The sequence below is a fragment of the Fringilla coelebs genome (genome assembly GCF_963513975.1).
Source record: "Fringilla coelebs genome assembly, chromosome: 29".
Classification (NCBI taxonomy): Eukaryota; Metazoa; Chordata; class Aves; order Passeriformes; family Fringillidae; genus Fringilla; species Fringilla coelebs.
In genome coordinates, this window is record NC_140055.1 from 904,679 (window position 1) to 924,471 (window position 19,793).

The 19,793-nt window shown below is 59.3% G+C and overlaps 1 protein-coding gene across 1 annotated transcript in view; it reads left to right on the plus strand.

Annotated features, from left to right (window-relative positions):
* Window positions 1-200: 200 nt before the first annotated feature.
* Window positions 201-19,793, plus strand: part of GATAD2B (GATA zinc finger domain containing 2B) — a 29,793-nt gene continuing 10,200 nt past the window's right edge. The window contains 7 exon segments of the mRNA XM_084223420.1: window positions 201-370; window positions 14,286-14,615; window positions 16,299-16,428; window positions 16,632-16,763; window positions 16,878-17,009; window positions 17,524-17,694; window positions 18,656-18,971. Coding sequence (XP_084079546.1) covers window positions 14,287-14,615; window positions 16,299-16,428; window positions 16,632-16,763; window positions 16,878-17,009; window positions 17,524-17,694; window positions 18,656-18,971 — 1,210 coding nt within the window. The 5' untranslated portion in view covers window positions 201-370; window position 14,286.

A 19,793-nucleotide genomic window follows, 5' to 3' on the forward strand; every position in this document is an offset into this window, starting at 1 on the left:
TGCGGCGGGACGTCAATCATTGCTGAGACAACCAGTGAAAGCTGGGAGGCGGGCTAAGAACGGATTTCACCGATTCCATTGGTGAGATCTCATGCCAGTCTGCGCGCCGCACCAATGGGCGTCGCGGCTGGGGTCGGGAGGCGGGGCGGGCGCGGCGGCGGCGGCGGCCAATCAGCGGCATTGTTTGTGGTGGTGCCGGTTGCGCTCGGCGGCGGCCGCGTCTGCTCCGCCCGCCCGGCCCGGGACCCCCGGGACCCCCCGGGACCCGCCGGGATCCGCCGGGAACCCACCGGGAACCCACAGGGAACCCACAGGGAAACGCCGGGACGCGCCGGGAACCCGCCGAGACCCCCCGCGACCCCCGAGCCAGGTGAGGCCCGCGGGGGCGGCGGGGCCGGGCCCGGCGGGGGCGGGGCAGGGCCTGGCTGGGGGGGGGGCCGAGAGCCGGGGCTGGGGGGGATTTGGGGGGGCTGGGGGCGGATCTGGGGGGCTCGGGGCGGATCTGGGGGGCTGAGGGCAGCAGGCAGAGCCCCAGGGGTTGCGGGCTGGGCCTCGGGGGCGCGGGGCTCGCGTCTGGGGGGCAGAGCCCGAGCGTGGGGCGGCGGCGGAGCCCGGGCTGGGGGCAGAGCTCCGGGATTTTGGGGGGCTGAGCTCGGATTTGGGGGGCAGAGCTCGGATTTGGGGAGCGGAGCTCGGATTTGGGGGGCAGAGCTCGGGTTTGGGCAGCGGAGCTCGGATGTGGGGGGCAGAGCTCAGATTTGGGGTAGCAGAGCTTGGATTTGGGGAGCAGAGCTCCGGGATTTTGTGGAGCAGAGCTCGGATTTGGGGAGCGGAGCTCAAGGATTTGGGGGAGCAGAGCTTGGATTTGGGGGAGCAGCGCGCAGATTTGGGGGAGCAGAGCTTAGATGTGGGGAAGCAAAGCACAGCGAATTTGGGGGCAGTACTCAGAGATTTTGGGGAACAGAGCCCAGGGATTTTGGGGTGCAGAGCCAGAAGGATTTGGGGCACAAAGCAGGCAGATCTTGGAGGGGAAGAGCCTGGATTTTGGGGAGTGATCTCAGGGGTTTGGGGGGGGGCAGCGCTCAGATTTGAGGCGCAGCCTGACGGGTTGGTGGGGGCAGAACTCAGGGATTTTGGGAGCAGAGCCTGAGAGGTTTTGGGGGCACAAAGCAGATGGATTTTGGGGGAGCAGAGCGGGGGAGTTGGGGAGTAAAGCCAGACGGATCTGGGGGGGCAGAGCTGCGGGATTTTGGGGAGCAGAGCTGAGGGATTTTGGGGAGCAGAGCTGCGGGATTTGGGAAGCAGAGCTGAGGGATGTTGGGGAGCAGAGCTGAGGGATGTTGGGGAGCAGAGCTGAGGGATTTTGGGGAGCAGAGCTGAGGGATGTTGGGGAGCAGACATGAGGGATTTTGGGGGCAGACATGAGGGATTTTGGGGAGCAGAGCTGAGGGATTTTGGGGAGCAGAGCTGAGGGATTTGGAGAGCAGATCTGAGGGATTTTGGGGAGCAGAGCTGCGGGATTTTGGGGGCAGACATGAGGGATTTTGGGGAGCAGATCTGAGGGATTTTGGGGAGCAGAGCTGCGGGATTTTGGGGGCAGACATGAGGGATTTTGGGGAGCAGAGCTGACGGATTTTGGGGGGGCAGAGTTCAGGGATTTGGGGGGGCAGAGCTGAGAGATTTTGGGGGGCAGAGCTGAGAGATTTTGGGGGTCAGCCCGGGAGGTTTGGGGGAGCGCCGGGGAAGCCCCCGGGAAAGCCGGGGGGTTCCCGATGGGATTGAGGGGGGCGGATGCCGGGACCCCCCCGGGTCGTCCCCCCTTTGTTTCCCCCGGTCCGTGCCGGGGTTCGGGAGCCGCTCCCGGTTCCTTTCCGCGCCGTTTCCCCGGGTCCCGGCCTCATCCAGGATTTCCTCCCCGCGGGATTCTCCCTCTTTTCCTGCTGCCCCCCCTCAGTTCCCGGCGCTGCTTCCCCTGCTCAAAGGCAGCAGGGAAACTTTGCCATCCCTGCCGGAACGCCGAGCAGGAGCCTCCGGCGCCTTCCCCTTCCCGGATTTTGGGTGGGATCGGGATGAAAACCCCACTGGGGGGTCACAGACCCTTCCTCACCCCTTTTTGGGAAGCTGGATCCTCTCCCAGCAGGAGATCCGAGAGGATTTCTCCTCCCTTGGATGAGGATTTCTGCTCCCGAGGAGAATCCTTGCCCAGATTCCCAAAATTGAGGCGTTTGGGCGCTTTCCCCTCCCCGTGGAGCCTGGAGAAGGGATCTGTGATGGCGGGGGGAGGGGGTGCTGTGCCGGGAAGAGAGGAGGAGGAGGAGATTTGGGAATCTGGGAGCGAGGAGGAAGAGCGGCGGATGCGCCGGGATCGATCGGCTTTTCCAGAGCGTTTTTGATTTTTAGGTGTTTTAAATTTGAACATCCATTTGATTTTTTGGAGCTTCCTCGGCCGCTGCCGGGCGGGAGGAGGAGGAGGAGGAGGAGGAGGAGGAAGGGGGAGCACGGGAATGGGAACAGCCTCCTCCTGGCAGGAGTGTGGGAGGATTTGACTCCTGTTCCTCGGTGCTCCCGGGTGGGGGTTGGGGCTGATGGCACAGGCAGCTGCGGATTTTCGGCAGTTTCAGCGATTTTGGGGGCTGGGCAGGCCCGCTCTGGGAGACCCTGGCACGTGGCAGGATTTGGGACAGGCAGGATGCTGCGGGGAGAGGGAGATTCCATAGGGAGTCCCTGCTGGGAGTCCGGGATTGGGCTGGGATCCATCCCAGGGCTCCGTGGTGATCCAGCGCTCTGATCCTTTGGGATCTCGGTGCCACCTTCCCCTGGCACCTGTCCTGGGCACGAGGCTGGGAGCATCCATCCATCCATCCATCCATCCATCCATCCATCATCCATGGATCCATCCATCCATCCATCCATCCATCCATCCATCATCCATCCATCCATCCATCATCCATCCATCATCTATGGATCCATCCATCATCCATCCATCCATCCATCCATCCATCCATCCATCCATCATCCATGGATCCATCCATCCATCTGTCCATCCATCCATCCATCCATCATCCATGGATCCATCCATCATCCATGGATCCATGGATCCGTCCATCATCCATGGATCCATCCATCATCCATCCATCATCTATGGATCCATCCCTCTATCTATCATCCATCCATCATCCATCCATCCATCCATCCATCCATCCATCCATCCATCCATCATCCATCCATCATCCATCCATCCATCATCCATCCATCATCCATCCATCCATCCATCATCCATCCATCCATCATCCCTCCATCCATCCATCATCCATCCATCCATCCATCCATCCATCCATCCATCCATCCATCCTCCATCTATCCATCCATCCATCCATCCCTCCATCCATCATCCATCCATCCATCCATCCATCCATCATCCATCCATCCCTCTATCCATCATCCATCCATCCATCCCTCCATCCATCCATCCTCCATCTATCCATCCATCCATCCATCCCTCCATCCATCATCCATCCATCCATCCATCCATCCATCCATCCATCCATCCCTCTATCCATCATCCATCCATCCATCCATCCATCCATCCATCCATCCATCCATCCATCATCCATGGATCCATCCATCCATCCATCCATCCATCCATCCATCCATCCATCCATCATCCATCCATCCATCCATCATCCATGGATCCATCCATCATCCATCCATCATCCATCCATCCATCCATCCATCATCCATCCATCCATCCATCCATCCATCCATCATCCATCCATCCCTCCATCCCTCCCTCCATCCATATTCCTGCCTGGCAGGATCGATCCCACTCAGGATGTTCTTGGAAGCGCCTTCCCCTGCAGTGCCACCTCCCAAGGGGGTTGGGAGAGGAATTCCCCGGATTCCCTGCAGTCATTTCAGCTTTTTCCCTGATTGTTTCCCAGTTCATTGACAGTTTGCCATGCTTGGCTCTTCTGTATCCAACAGCAAAACTGCTCCTTGGTCCATCGTTGTTCCTGGTGGAAATCTGTGGGTTTGGGTTTCACTTGGATCTTGGAATTCTTCCCCATGGACTGCTGGGGTTGTGTCTGCCGTGGGTTTTGTCAGTGCTTGAGTTTCTTTTCCAGGTTTTTAGGGGAATTCTGGGTTTTGTAGCACTTAGGGATGCTCTCATGGCTGGGGTGGGATGTGTTGGGGTGCACCCTCATTTCTCTGCAGGGATTTCTTCCCAACATCCCACCCAAATCTCCCCTTTCCCAGCCTCAAGCCATTCCCACTTTTCCTGCCTCTCCATGTCCTTGTCCCTTTGGAGCCTCTTTGGCTGCTGGGAGATTTTGGGGGTCTCCAAAGATCCAGGGTCTCCCTGGATCTTCTCTTTTCCAGGCTGGGCAATCCCAGCTCTCTCCATAGCAAGGACAGAGCTTTAACAGCTCCTCCCAGCAGGACCCAGGGAATGTTCCAGGACATCCCAGCCCATTCCATGAGGAGCTGCCCTGCTGTGTCTGGGGGTCCTTCCAGCCCTGAATCCGCTCCCCATCCCGCTGGTTTGGAGATTTTGGGGCACCTCAGAGCTGGGGGAGCTCATCCTGATCCGAGGGAAGTGGGTCAGGAAGAGGCTGCGGTGCTGAGCTTGGTTCTTTTTTTATTTTTCTTTTTTTCTTTTTTTATTCCCCCGATTTCGGCGCTTCCCGGCGCTGGCAGATCCAGGATGGGCCGGGGGAAGGGGCTAACTCTCCCCTCCAGACCCCAGGGCTGCCTCTCTGCCCCTTGGATGTGGAATCCTCCCCGGGAATTTGGGATGGTGGCATCTGGAACATGCCTGAAATCCCTCTGAAGAGCAGCACCAGCCCCTGGAATCCGGAGGGTGTTGGGAGCGGCGCTTCCAAGCCTAAAATTAGCCCCGAGGAGGCCGGGTTTGATTTCCATGGATGCTCATCACGTCCATGCTGTCCCATCCCTGCTCCAGGGACTGCACTCCCTGAGGTCTGAGCGTGGATTTTGGGGCTGAATCCCAAAATTGTCCCATTTTGGAATCCTTTGATGGGAAGAGTTGGATTTGTGTGCGTTCTCCGTGCTCGGGGGGGTTTTCCCAATTAAATTTGAGCTTCATTTGCAGAGAATCCCAGAAGATGGATGCATGAATCCTGGTATTCTCTGGGATGAGACTGAGCCAAAGCCCTTGGGAAGGGGAGGCTGCTCCTTGATCCATCCCAGCATCCATTTTTGGTTTCCCAGTCAGTTACGAGCAAGAGGTTCCCCAAAATCCACCTAAAATTCCCCAAAATCCACCTAAAATTCCCCAAACTCCGGGAGCAGAGCTCCAGGTGTGCTCCCCAAATCCTGATTTTAGTTAGGCCTGGCTGGAAAACCTGCTTGGGCTGTTTCCCACAGGATCCACAGCCCTCAGGGCATTTTAAGGTCGATGCTCCAGGTTGGGTCCTTGGCTGAAGGAAGGGTTGGTAATCTCGGCTGCTCCCAGTTTGCTCCCAGTTTGCTCCCAGTTCCAGCTCACTCAGGGATGAGAGGTGCGGGTGGAGGAGCTCATCTGTGTCCATCAGGAATTCTCCTGCTCCTCAAACCCATCCCTGTGCTGCCTCCACAGTGAAAAGAGAGAAAAGATGGCAATCAGAGGGACACAGAATTCCAGGGAATTCCAAAATGATCCCATTGCTCTCCAAACTTGCTGGGTTTTCCTCTTTATTAAATCCTGGATTCCAATTCAACCTTGGAGCCTTGACAAATCCCAACAGCTCCTGGGTGTTTGTTCCCTGCAAGAATTCCTGCAGACCAGCAGAGCCTTCCTGAAGGAGAGGGAAAGCTCCCAGGCTGCTTTTCCAAGGAATGGCCTCAGTGGAAGGTTCAGGAAATCCCAGAACCCAACACTGGCTGGTTTTAGCTGGAAGTGCCGGGCTGGGAAGTTGGAGCTGCTGGATGTGGGTGGGAATCCTGAATTCCCAGGGGGCACAGGACGTGTTCTGGAGGGGCTGGGATGAATCCATAGCAGTGGGATCGTGGATTCCCACCTTCCTGGGGGGCTGCATCCTGGCAATCCCTCGGTTGGGTTGAGTTTGTGGTGGGAGCTCCTCGAGCAAGGCCTTCCCTGGAGGTCAGATTCCCATTGGATGGCAAAATTGGGGAAAAATCATCCCTTTTCCTGCTTTATCATCCTCCAGTTCACCCAGAATCTCTTCCTGAGTACACAGTGCTGGCCTGAGGCTGGATCAGGATCACAGCTCGGTTTAGGAGGAGGGAATTGGATCCAGGAATTCTCTGCTTTGGGGGAGATGCACCAGTGGGGAGGCAGATCCAGGGATCCTTTGGATTTGGGATAAAAGGAGCTCTGGTCAGACTTCCTCAAAGACCTTTTCAGGAAACAGAAGCTCCCAGGGGATGGATCCACAGGGAAAAAACCCCAAATCCAATTAAATGATGGTTTAGTGCTTCCTTTGCCCATCCTGGCTGGGAAGATCCCTTGGGGAGGTGGGAGCAGTGGGATGGGAGGGATTCCATCCCTTCCCAAATCCCCACCCAGCAAAATCAGGGATGGAAGGGCCTGAGGAAGAGGGGGAGGATGGAAACAGCCTGGAATGGTCCTGAAAAACCAGGGAATGGAGAAAGAAAGGAATTTGCTGCTCTCCTGTGCCCTCTGCGTTTTCCATGGACACAGCCTGGAATAAATCATCCCTGGGCCCATCCCACCCCCTCATTAGCTGATAAATCCATGGAAACGAGCATGCAATTAAAGCTAATTAATCCTTTCCCCCTTTGGAAACCGAATTGTTCCATTTTATCCAATAAAGGCAAACTGGGGGTTCCAGTGCTGGAATGCTACGGAATTCCCAGACTCCCACAGCTCAGGGGTGGAGCAGAGCCGGGGATGCTGGGCACTGTCGGGGTGTTCTGGGGGAATCTGACACCTTCCATCTGCTCCAGGCCCTGGCCTTGAGCACTTCCAGGGATGGGGCAGGCTCAGATTCCCGGGATAACCTGTGCCAGGGCCTCACCACCCTCCCAGGGAGGGCTGCAGTGAGGATGGGGATATTCCCTTGGCTCAGGAATTCCAGATATCCACTCTCAATCTCCAGTGGTTTGGTTTAAAACTGTGTTTTCCATCTCCTGGGTTCTCCGTGTGCTGGACACTCCAAGCACTCTTAATTCCTTAAAAAGGTCCCAAATCTGTCCCCATCCTCTTCCCTCTGCTCCCTGCTCGGGACACCCTCAGCCCTGGGGGCCCAGAATGGGAATTTGGCACCTCTGGAATTGGGCTGGAGCAGCTCAGCTGGTCCAGGGGGTTTGGGACAGCCAGAATCCCTCTGGATTGCCAGAGGGCACCTCCCAGCCCATCCTGGGGCTCTCAGCATCCCTTGGCATCTCCAGGGCACCTTCCCAGGGAATCCTCAGGGATCCTCAGGGATCTTCCCCTGCTCCCTGGGATCCCTTTGGCATCTTCCTCACCTCCCTCAGCCTCTCCTCCAGCGCCTTCCTTCCTTCCCTTGGGCTCTTGTTGGGGATTTTGGCGTCTTCACTGACATCCCTGGGTGTCTTCCTGGCGTGTTCCTTGGCATCTTCCCTGGCATCCTCATCCACATCCCTGGGCAACTTCCCTGGCATCCCGGGACACATTCTGGGATCCCCCCTGGGGACATTCTGGGATCCCCCCTGGGGACATTCTGGGATCCCCGGGCACATTCTGGGATCCTCCCTGGGCACATCCCCGGACCCCTGGGGACATCCCCGGACCCCTGGGGATATTCTGGGATCCCTGGGCACATTCTGGGATCCTCCCTGGGGACACTCCCGGACCCCCGGGGACATTTTCGGCCTCCTGGGGACATCCCGGCCCCCTGGGCACATCCCCGGACCCCTGGGGACATTCTGGGATCCCTCCTGGGGACATCCCCGGCCCCCTGGGGACATTCCCGGCCCCTGGGGACATCCCCGGACCCCTCGGGATCCTCTCCCTGCCGCGGGCTCGGCGGTCCCGAGGCAGCTCCGCCGCCGGGCCCGACCTCGGGCCGCGGTTTTTTGGCAACGGGAGGGGCGGATCCCGGCGGCCCCGCGGCTCCTTTTTGGGAGGGAAACAGTTAAAATTCCAGGGGAGGGAAGGAGCTTCCATGAATGAAGACAAAGTTTGGCGGGGGGCCAGGAGCGGGGGGAGGGGGAGCGGGGAGGGGGCGGCCGCGCCAGCGCCGAAATCCCAGGAAAAATTAACCCCCCTCCCCAAAATCCGGAGCCAGTTCCCTGTCGGGAAGTGCCAAACCGGTCACGACCGGAATTTTTCATTTCTTCTTTTTTTTTTTTTTTTTTTTTTTTTTTTAATTTCCCGTAAAAATTTTTTTTTTTCATTCAAATTTTTTTTTTTTTTAATTCCCTTTTTTTTTTTTTTTTTCCCTCCCTTCTCTTTTTCCCTGCCCCGCGAAGCATCATGGGAGAAAGTCAGCATCCCCCTTTTCTTTTGTTTAATAAAACAGAACGCGCATGATTGGCAGGGAAGGGCCCGCTCGGAGCGCGGCTCCGGCTCCGGCTGCGGCTGCGGCTCCGCGGGCGATGGAGCGCGGGGCCCTGCCCGGCCCCGGCCGCCCCCTGCCCCTTCCCGCTCCGCTCCCGGGCCCCCCCGCCCTGCTCCTCCCTCGTTTTCTTGGCAGCTGGAGGCAGCGGGAATATTGTACCTGTGAGTATCCGTGAGACCATCCCGGGGTTTGTCGGCAATTCGGAGGCAGGACAAAAGGGATCCTGAGGCTGCTTTTTTGTACGTTTTTATTATTATTTGGTATTTTTGGGGGGGGATGTCTCGAGGGAGTGTTTAAGGAGGAAAGGAGCGTGGTGTTGGGGTTTGCTGGCGGAGCCGATCCGTGATTCCCTTCTCCCTTCCCTCCCCCCCTTCCCCACCATCGCTATTCCACCGGAATGCTCCAATCCCACCCTCCCCGGCAAAAATCCCGGCAGGAACGACGGCCCCGCGTGGCTGTCACCCCCTCCCCTCGCCGATTTAACGATCGATGGGGCCGTTCACCGGTGATCGATGGGGCCGTTCACCGGTGATCGATGGGGCCGTTCACCGGTGATGGGAGCCCCGGAGCCGCACAAAGGCAGCGCCCGCAGTCGAGGAAATCGGGCAGCGTTATATAAGGGAGCCTGGGAAGTCTGCGTCATCCCGGATGGGGAGGGGGCCGGGCGCTCCCTCCCCCCCCTCCACCTTCCGTCCCATCCGTTTTTATTGGGTTTTCTTTTCCCGGAGCGTTTTCCAGCTGGCTTTTCCCAAAACGGGCCCGTCCCAGCCAGATGCCATGGAATTTTTATCTCTCTTTAAGAGTTTGTGGAGTTTTTGGGGTCTTTTTCCCCCCCCAGCTTCTGGAATTCCTGCTCTCCTCCTGCATCCCAAAAATGCTGGGGTGGGATGAGGTGTGAGGCCCGTGGTGCCTGACCCGGCCCCGGCATTCCCAAGAAGCGGAGTTGGACAAGAACACAAACTCAGGAGGGAAGGGAAGCACTTTTTGGGAGGGAGGATTTTCCTCCTTTCCTGCTTTTCCTGCTCCCCATTGTTAGTTTCGTACTTGACCCGGAGCTGCAGAATCTGAGGGCATCCCGAGCTGGGGGTGGTGATCTGGAATCCAGGAGATCCAGGGTCTGGGAGATCCAGAATCCAGGAGATCCAGGGTCTGGGAGATCTGGAATTGGGGGGATTCAAGGTCTGGGAGATCTGGAATCTGAGAGATCCAGGGTTTGGGAGATCCAGGTCTGGGAGATCTGGAATCCAGGAGATCCAGGGTCTGGGAGATCTGGAACCTGAGAGATCCAGGGTCTGGGAGATCTGGGAGATCCAAGGTCTGAGTGATCCAGAATCCAGGAGATCCAGGGTCTGGGAGATTTGGAATCTGAGAGATCCAGGGTCTGGAAGATTTGGAATCCCAGAGATCCAAGGTTTGGGAGGTTTGGAATCTGAGAGATCCAGGGTCTGGGAGATCCAGAATCGGGGGGATTCAGGGTCTGGGAGATCTGGAATTGGGGGGATCCAGGCTCTGGCAGGAGTCTGTGTCCCCATGCTGGGATCCAGGAATGGGAGCAGCAGAACTCCTGGAGCAGTTTGCTCCATAGGAATTCTCACTCTGCCACATCCCGGTGCCCGCTCCCATCCCTTCCCAAATCCCTCACCCCGTTCCCGTTCCCTCCCGGGAGCCTTCTGGGATGGCTCCAGGGTCGTTCTTAGGGCTTCTCTGCTCTTGCTTTGATCCCAGTGCTCCTCCTGCTCCAGAGGAAATCTCCCCTCATCCTCCCTCACCTGCCCCAGAATTCCTTCCCGGGGATTCCTGGAGCAGCAGCCTCGGGAACAGCAGCAGCACGCTTTTTGTTCAGCCGCCTTTTCCTTTTCCCCTTCCCTTTTCCAGCGGCGTTCCCGGATCCCGCTGCCGACCGCCGAGCCGTTAAATCCTAATTACCTTTTTAGGTGATTATCCTTTTCCTGGCGTTCCTTGGGAATGCTGGCCCTGGGAGCCAGCCATTTTGTGTTCCGTGCGTTTTTTACGGCGCCGCCGCCGACGTCGGGATGTGCCGAGCCCAGATGGAATTGGAGCCGCCTCGTGCCGGGCTCCGGGAAGCCCCCGGAGCGGGATTGGGGCCGGATGGCTCCGGATGAGCAGCCAGCCCTGAGGATTTCCCACGGGATCTGCGGGGATTGAGGCCAGATCCTGGGATTTAGGGGGGTTTGGGCAGCGGGAGCGTGCCCAGGTGAGCTGCAGGAGTTGGGTCTCACCAATTCCTGATCCCGGGAAAACGGGACTTTAGTGGGATTTGGGCGGGTTTTATTCCATCAGTCTCGGGTCTGAGTGATGTCCTGGGATGGAGCTGGAGCCTCTGGGAGCACCTTGGCTCCGGGGATGGGCGCTGGGGGTCACGTTGGGTTTGGATTCTGGGTCTCTCCTGGGATTAATTCTGGCATTCCAGCCCCAGATGGAAACTGGGGGATGCTCTGGGTCCTCTGAGGCTGCCTCTGCCTAGGAATACCAGAGCTTCTCGAGGAGCAGAGCAGGTGCTGGGCTGGTTTATCCCTGATTTCCCATCCTCGCTCCCTCGGATCCCAGGGATCCACCTCGGATCATCTGGGGCTGCCGGCAGCTCCGCTCAGCGGAATTCCAGCACTGCCCGAGCGGGGTGGGGAAACTGGAGGGTGCTGGGGAGACCTGGAGGCACTGGGGGCACCTGGAACCCTCGTGGCAGATCAGGGATCACTCCTGGTGGATCAGGGATCACTCCTGGTGCTGGATCAGGAATTACAACCCCTCCATGAGCTCCGGAGGGCCCGAGGCCGGGAATTGGGGCTGGAAGAGCAACATGGGGATTGACCCGAAGGGGCTGGCACCTCCCTGGATAAACTCCGGCTGGAATTAACTCCTGGCGCTGCCAAGTCTTGGTTCTGGACTCCATCGGGTAAATCCCAGGATATTTTCCCTCTCTCCCTGGATATTCCCACTTCTCCCTGGATATTCCTTCTTTTGGCCCAACTGGCTCGCTCCAGCCTTTCAAATCCTCCCGCTGAGGATTTTTTTTTTTTGTTGGATTGTTTCCCCTGCGGGCACCACATCCAATATCCATGGAAAAGGGGGTGCTGCTTTGTGTGTCTGCACCAAACCCGTCCTGCCGGGCCCCGTGGAGCGGGAGGAGCGCCCGGAGCCAGCGGAACGTGCCGAGGAGCACGTGGTGCCGCGGCAGGGACGGCGGCAGCGTCCCCACCGAGAGCCGGGAATCGCCCTCGGGACGGAGCCAGGCCGTGTCCAGCACCCTGGGATTCCTGGAAAGCCCTTCCAAGGTCGGTCCGGCCGACCCTGCTGATCCCACTCCGGCAGCCTCTGGAATCTTGGCTCTCCCCCGGCTCCCGGGGGTAATCCCAGTCGGAGGCACGCCGTGGATTTAGCTCCTGTTTTCCATGAGTTTTGCCACCATTTGGGAATTTGGTTCCGGCGAGGAGGATTTTTTTTAGATGGAAGCTGAAGGGAGAGGCTGTTCCCTGGGATGTGCCGGATCGCTGGGGGCTGTGCCCGAGGGTGGCGGGGCCGGATGATCCGGTTTGGGATGTGCCGAGACCGGAGCGGGGCCAGCACGGAGCCTCCCGCCTGCCCGACCTCCAGACCCATTCCCGGGATTGGAATCATTCCTGCTCTTTGCTGTGGATTTCTGGATGGAATCAGGAGCTCTCCCCTGGCTTTCCCAGCGCTCTGGAAATTCCCAGTGGATCCTCCCCTTCCCCTCCAGCCAAAGGGCCCCATTCAATACCGAATCCGGAGCCTAATTTAATTTTTATTGGATCTGGCTGAGCCTGGAAAACCTCTGGAGTGGATTAAATAGTGGTGGGCCCCATTCCGGTAACGGCACTTTGGATTTCTTTGGAATGCCAGAGGGGAGGGCATGGGGAGACCACCTTGGTGATGGAGCAGGGACCGGGGGATCTCAGGAATTCCTGCAGGATCCTTCCATCCTCCCTGGATGTTGGTGCAGGAGATCCTGCCTCTCCCTGCTGGATCCCATGCTCAGTGGGGAGCTCCCATCCTGTGGGATGTTGCTCCTGTGGACCTCTCCCTCCTCCTCCTCCTCTCTCCTCGCCGGGAGCAGCCGTGAGCCCGTTCCTGGCGCGCTCCCAGCGGCTCCAGCCGCAGCGCTGGGCGCGGCTCCGAGCGCTCCCGGGGTGTCTGGAACATCCCCGATCCCCCCGGGGTCACTCCTGCGGGACGGGGGCGGGAGCGGCTCCCGCGGCCTGTCCCGGCTTGCCGGGCTAAATTTGGGAGACGTGCGGAGCGACGGGACCAGCAGGTAGGGAGGGGAGAGCCCTCGGTGCTCCTCGGAGGCTCCGGCCGGCCCGGCCTTTTCTCAGCCGGTGTTTGGGATTCCCGTGGGTTTTCCTGCCGCCCTCCCCTGCTCCTGCTGTCTCCAGCGGAGCTGAACTCGTGTGCCGATGTGCGGATGCGTCATTCCGGGGATTTGTGCCCGAGCCAGAGCCTCCTCCTGGCGGGAGTTTGTCCCGGGAATGACTCGGAGCCGGCTCCAGGCAGGTGTGGAGCAGCTCCAGGTGCCCGGGACCCGGCTGCTCTGAGCAGGGACGCTTTCTGTTCCCTGCGGAGCGAGGAATTCCCGTGTTCCCGAGCCGGCCACATGGAATTCCCAGCGATTCCCCGGGTGTTTGTCCTGGTCCCCAGCCCTGCTCCTCAGGGAGAGGCCTCGCCCAGCTGGTTTGCAGGTGGAGCTCCGTGGCTCTTTGTTGTCGGAGCTGGTTCCTTATCAGCCTGGGAGCGGGATTGGGATGGGGTTGGGATGGGCTCCAGGCTTGGGATGGGGTTGGGATGGGCTCCAGGCTTGGGATGGGGTTGGGATGGGCTCCTGCCTGTTTTCCAGAGGGCATTCCTGCACCTGGAGCTGAGGCGGGGGAGCAGGAGAGGTGGGAGGGCGGGGATGGACCTGCCCGAGCCTCCATCCCGGAGCTGCCGAGCATTCCTGCCTGGAAGAGCACGCGGTGGGGGATTTCCTGGCATTCCAGGGCTCCCAGGGGTTCATCCCAGCTCCCCTTCCTTGCTGAGCCGCATCCGTGGGGTTCCATCCCAAAGGAGGGATTGTGCTGCCATTCTCGGGGACTTCAGAGCCTTTCAGAGGGGGAAACTCCTGACCTGGATGGGGGCTGGGGAGGCTGGAGCTCTGTGAGGAGGTCGGAGCTCTCCAAGGAGCTCTGTGAGATTGGAGCTCTCCAAGGGGTTGGAGCTCTGTGAGGTTGGAGCTCTGTGGGATTGGAGCTGTCCCAGAGGTCGGAGCTCTGTGAGGTTGGAGCTCTCCCAGAGGTCGGAGCTCTGTGAGATTGGAGCTCTCCTAGAGGTTGGAGCTCTGTGGGATTGGAGCTCTCCTGGAGGTTGGAGCTCTGTGGGATTGGAGCTGTCCCAGAGGTCGGAGCTCTGTGAGATTGGAGCTCTCGTAGAGGTCGGAGCTCTGTGAGATTGGAGCTCTCGTAGAGGTTGGAGCTCTGTGAGATTGGAGCTCTGTGAGGTTGGAGCTCTGTGAGATTGGAGCTCTCCAAGGGGTCAGAGCTCTGTGGGATTGGAGCTCTCCTGGAGGTTGGAGCTCTCCCAGAGGTCAGAGCTCTGTGAGATTGGAGCTCTGTGGGATTGGAGCTGTGTGAGATTGGAGCTGTGTGAGGTTGGAGCTCCCTGAGGAGATCAGAGCTCTCTGAGGGAGCCAAGCTGAGCTCGGGGGGGACCCTGGGGGGGTTCACCAGGATCCTTGGCACTGACCCTGTCCCTGTCCCTGTCCCTCAGGATGGACCGGATGACGGAGGACGCGCTGCGCCTGAACCTGCTCAAGCGGAGCCTGGAGCCGGCGGAGGAGCGCGAGGACGTCCTGGCCAAGAGGCTGAAGATGGAGGGACACGAGGCCATGGAGAGGCTGAAGATGCTGGCACTGCTCAAGCGCAAGGACCTGGCGGGGCTGGAGGTGCCCCACGAGCTCCCGGTGAAGCCGGACGGGATCAAGGGCTACGAGGAGAAGCTCAACGGGAGCCTGAGGCCCCACGGGGACGGGCGGAGCGCGGCCCGGCCGGGCAAGGAGAACATCAACGACGAGCCCGTGGATATGAGCGCCAGGAGGAGGTGGGTGTGGGAATTCCAGGGTCTGGAGGGGTGGGAGGAGCCGGCTTGGGAATGAAATGGGATTTGGGGGGTCCTGGAGAGCCCGTTGTGGTGATGGCGAGAGCTGGGAACGGTGGGATGAGGGGGAATGGCTGCCCACGGACAGAGGGCAGGTGGGATGTGAAGGTGGCACAGGTTATCCAGGGATTTGTGGATTTCTCGTCCCTGAGGCCAGGCTGGACGAGGCTTGGAGCAGCCTGGGATGGTGGGAGGGTCCCTGAAGGGTCCTGCTCTGAGTGAGGAGCTGCATCCTCAGCGGAATTCCTTGGATACTGTGCAATATGAGGGTACCCAGTGGGGCACCAGCATCTCACACGGACACTTGGATCAGGAAATCAGCCCTGGGAAGAGCTGGGAATGCTCCACTCTGAGATGAGAAGTGAGACTGGGAATATCTTGTTTTCCTGGATTTTCCTTGGGAATGTGCTCCACCTCTCCTCACCTCTGCCTGCCTCCCTCGCCGTGGCTCCTCCTCCAGTGATTCTGTTGGAATCCTGCTCTTCCCTGGACAAAGGAAATCCAACAGCTGGTGATTCCTCATGGATGGATCTATTTTCCCTCTTGGATTTGGACTCTGGCACTGCCTTATTCCCCTGGTGGAATGGCAGTAATCCAGGCTGGATGTTTTGGGATGCTCCTGCAAAAATAATCCCCAGGAGCTGCAGGACAGCCCTGATGCAGGGAAGTGCCATCCAGATGTGGCAAACCAGTTTGGAACTCCTGCCGTGCAGCCTGCTTTCCCTGGCTCCTTCTCCTTGGGATACTCTGGAATTTCTCTGCTGGAGCAGGGGCAGCTCCGTGCCCTGGTGTTTGGAATATCCACAGAAACAGCTGGAATGTTTGGCAGATGAAGGCAGACCCAGCTCTGAGCATCTCCCCAGCCTCGGAGCAGCCAAACCTGGAGCTGGGATTTGGCTCTGGGCTCCCTCCTGGGTGTTCAGAGCTCACAGTTGGGGATGAGTTATTCTCTGGTGTCCCCTCACTCCAGGGACCTTCCAGGGAGCTGGAATTACCTCCGTGCTGGATTATCCCACAGTTTTCCAAGGCTCTCCAGCAGCAGGAATGAAATCCAGGGTAGCAAAGGGCTTTTCTTGGAGTCTCCTTCCCCGGGGTGATCCCGCCTGGATCCTGCTGGATTCCACCACTGATTTTTGGTTCATTTCTTTTCCCTGCTGCTCCTTTGGTTTCCCAACCCCATCACGGATCAGTTGGATGTTTTCCTTTATGGAATGAGCTTTTCCAATGGATTTGGGTTGGGGTAGGCTTGGAGTGCTGCAGCTGATGGGGGGGAATTCAGCCCCTTCTCCGCCGCGGTGAGGACGAGCAATTCCAGGCTGGAGTATCCCTGCCATTCCCTCCCATCCCAGCACCAGGACACACTCCTGGTTCCCACCTCATTCCCAGCTGGGATTTGCACCCCTGGAGAGGGACCTGGAGGGCGAGGGAGTGCTTTGGAGGGAGTCCTTCCCTCCTGGTGTCCATGGGAGCCGCGCCGCTCCGGATCCGTGCTGGAACGAGGGGGGTCCTGCTCCCAGAATCCCACCTTGCTGGCTCAGTGGGGCTCCCCAGATCCCCAATTCCTGGCTCCCTGGGGCTCCCCAAATCCCAGATTCCTGGCTCACTGGCATTCCATTCCCCCCTCAGTGACCAGGACCGGGGCAGGTTGACCCCGTCCCCGGACATCATCGTCCTGTCGGACAACGAGGCCTCCAGCCCCCGCTCCAGCTCCCGCATGGAGGAGCGGCTCAAGGCGGCCAACCTGGAGATGTTCAAGGTGAGGGAACGGGAATTCCATCCCGGGAAAGGCTCAGGGTGGAGGGGGGATGAAGCATTTGGGGCGTTGGGGTGGGATGAGGAGTTTGGGGCGTTTCTCAGCAAGTTCTCGGTGCAGCCCCCCCCAGTTCCAAATTCCTGCTTGGATTCAGCTTTTCCCCCCCTCCCTTGCTCACATCCTGCCTGATATCCGGGTTTTTCCAGGGGAAAAGCCTGGAGGAGAGGCAGCAGCTGATCAAGCAGCTCCGGGACGAGCTGCGGCTGGAGGAGGCCCGGCTGGTGCTCCTCAAGAAGCTGCGGCAGAGCCAACTCCAGAAGGAAAACGTGGTGCAAAAGGTGAGGCTGAGGGTGGGTGGGATGACAGCAAGGGCTGCACACGGAGCCTCCACTCCTCCTAAATCCCTAAATCCCTTCCTGGGATGATCAACCCTGTCCTTGCTGCCCCCCCAGACCCCCGTTGTCCAGAACGCCGCGTCCATCGTGCAGCCGTCCCCAGCCCACGTGGGACAGCAGGGCCTGTCCAAGATCCCCTCCCGGCCCGGGGCCCAGGGCGTGGAGCCGCAGAATTTAAGGACATTACAGGTGAGAATTCCTGGAAAATGCTGGTTTGGTGGATGCACACAGAGCTGAGGGGCTTTTTCCTTCAGTTCCCGGTGTTTGGGGTTGGATTTGGGTTTGTCAGGAATTGGATTCTGTGATCCTTGTGGGGATGGATATTCCACAGTCCTCTGAATGTCCCAGCTGGAGTGGGATGAGGATGGTGGGAATTCTCCAAGGCCTTCAGCCTCCCTGCTGCTCCCAAGGGAGAAGCTGCTGGAAGTGGAATTCTGCCCCTCTCCTTGACCATGGAGCAACTCCTACCACGGGAAATAGGGATGTGCCAGCTTGAGCTGGGGAGAGGGGCACAACCCTGTAAAATCCAGGAGAGTTTGGGGAAGAACGAGGGATTTGGGCAGGAATTCTGTGGATCAGGGAATCAACGCTCCAAATTTCCCTCATTTTTCCCCGATTTTGTTACCGAGCTCTGAGGGGTGGTTTGGGGTTTTCTGAGCCGGTTCCCAGGATCTGCTCCCTGACTCCCCGTGGATCCCCACAGGGCCACAGCGTGATCCGCTCGGCCGCCAGCTCAGCCCTGCCCCACATGTTGATGTCCCAGCGCGTCATCGCCCCCAGCCCCGCACAGCTCCAGGGCCAGCGCGGGCCCCAGAAACCCGGCCTGGTCCGCAGCTCCACGCCCGGCATCAGCCCGGCCATCAACTACCAGCCGGTGCGCCGCTGGGTTGGGCTGGTTGGGGCTGGTTTGGGCTGGTTTGGGCTGGTTTGCACTGGTTGGGGCTGGTTTGGGCTGGTTTGCACTGGTTTGCACTGGTTTGGGCTGCCTGGGCACTGGTTCGGGCTGGTTTGCACTGGTTTGGGCTGCCTGGGCACTGGTTCAGGCTGGTTTGGGCTGGTTGGGCTCTGGTTTGGGCTGGTTTGGGCTGGTTTGCGCTGGTTTGGGCTGGTTGGGCACTGGTTTGCACTGGTTTGGGCTGCCTGGGCACTGGTTCGGGCTGGTTTGGGCTGGTTGGGCTCTGGTTTGGGCTGGTTGGGCTCTGATTTGGGCTGGTTGGGCTCTGGTTTGGGCTGGTTGGGCTATGGTTTGGGCTGGTTTGGGCTGGTTGGGCTCTGGTTTGGGTTGGTTGGGCTCTGGTTTGGGCTGGTTGGACTCTGGTTTGGGCTGGTTGGGCTCTGGTTTGGGCTGGTTGGGCTCTGGTTTGGGCTGGCTGGGCTCTGGTTTGGGCTGGTTGGGCTCTGGTTTGGGCTGGTTTGGGCTGCCTGGGCTCTGGTTTGGGCTGGTTTCACTGGTTTGGGCTGGTTGGGCACTGGTTTGGGCTGGATTTCTCCCCCGCAGCAATCCCAAATCCCCCAGTCCCAATTCCCCCCCAATCCCCACCCCAATCCCCGATCCCGGCCCCCTGACCCGATTTCTCTCCCGCAGCAATCCCAATCCCAATCCCCCAACCCCAATCCCCGATCCCGGCCCCCTGACCCCATTTCTCCCCCGCAGCAATCCCAAATCCCCCCAACCCCAATCCCAATCCCCCAATCCCAATCCCACTCCCCCCGATCCCACCCCCTGACCCCATTCCTACCCCGCAGCAATCCCAAATCCCCCCAACCCCAATCCCCTCCCAATCCCAATCCCCCAATCCCCGATCCCACCCCCTGACCCCATTCCTCCCCCGCAGCAATCCGGCTCCTCGGTGCCGTGCCAGCGCTCGTCCTCCTCCGCCATCTACATGAACCTCGCGTCGCACATGCAGCCGGGCTCGGTGGCCCGCGTGTCCTCCCCTCTCCCCAGCCCCAGCGCCCTCTCGGACGCCGCCAACTCGCAGGCGGCCGCCAAGCTGGCGCTGCGCAAGCAGCTGGAGAAGACGCTGCTGGAGATCCCTCCCCCGAAACCGCCGGCGCCGCTGCTGCACTTCCTGCCCAGCGCCGCCAACAGCGAGTTCATCTACATGGTGGGGCTGGAGGAGGTGGTGCAGAGCGTCATCGACAGCCAAGGTGACGACCGGGTGGGAAACGGGCACAAAAATGGGGTTGGGAAGGGGTTCTGGGGGTGCCATCCACAATTTGGGGTGAAATCGCGGTTTGGGGGTGGTTGGAAGGGGTTGGAGGAGGAGCTGGTGGGGAGAGCGTCATCGACAGCCAAGGTGACAAGCGGGCACAAAAAAGGCACAAAAATGGGGTTGGGAGGGAGTTCTGGGGGTGACATCCACAATTTGGGGTGAAATCGCGGTTTGGGGGTGGTTGGAAGGGGTTGGAGGAGAAGGAGGTGGTGGGGAAAGCGTCATCGACAGCCAAGGTGACAACGGGGCACAAAAATGGGGCTGGGAGGGGGTTCTGGGGGTGACATCCACAATTTGGGGTGACACCACGCTTTGGGAATGGTGGGAAGGGATTGGAGGAGGAGGTGGTGCAGAGCGTCATCGACAGCCAAGGTGACGACCGGGTGGGAAACGGGCACAGAAATGGGGTTGGGAGGGAGTTCTGGGGGTGCCATCCACAATTTGGGGTGAAATCGCGGTTTGGGGGTGGTTGGAAGGGGTTGGAGGAGGAGCTGGTGGGGAAAGCGTCATCGACAGCCAAGGTGACAACCGGGCACAAAAACGGGTCTGGGAGGGGGTTCTGGGGGTGACATCCCCGATTTGGGGTGACACCGCATTTTGGGGGTGGTTGGAAGGGGTTGGAGAAGGAGCTGGTGGGGAGGAAATTGAGATTTTGGAGGTTTTGGAGGGGTTTGTAGGGTTTCAGGTTAAATCGGTGGGATTTGAGATGAAATTTTTAGGGTTTTTGGCAGATTTCGGCCGAAAATTTCAATGTTTC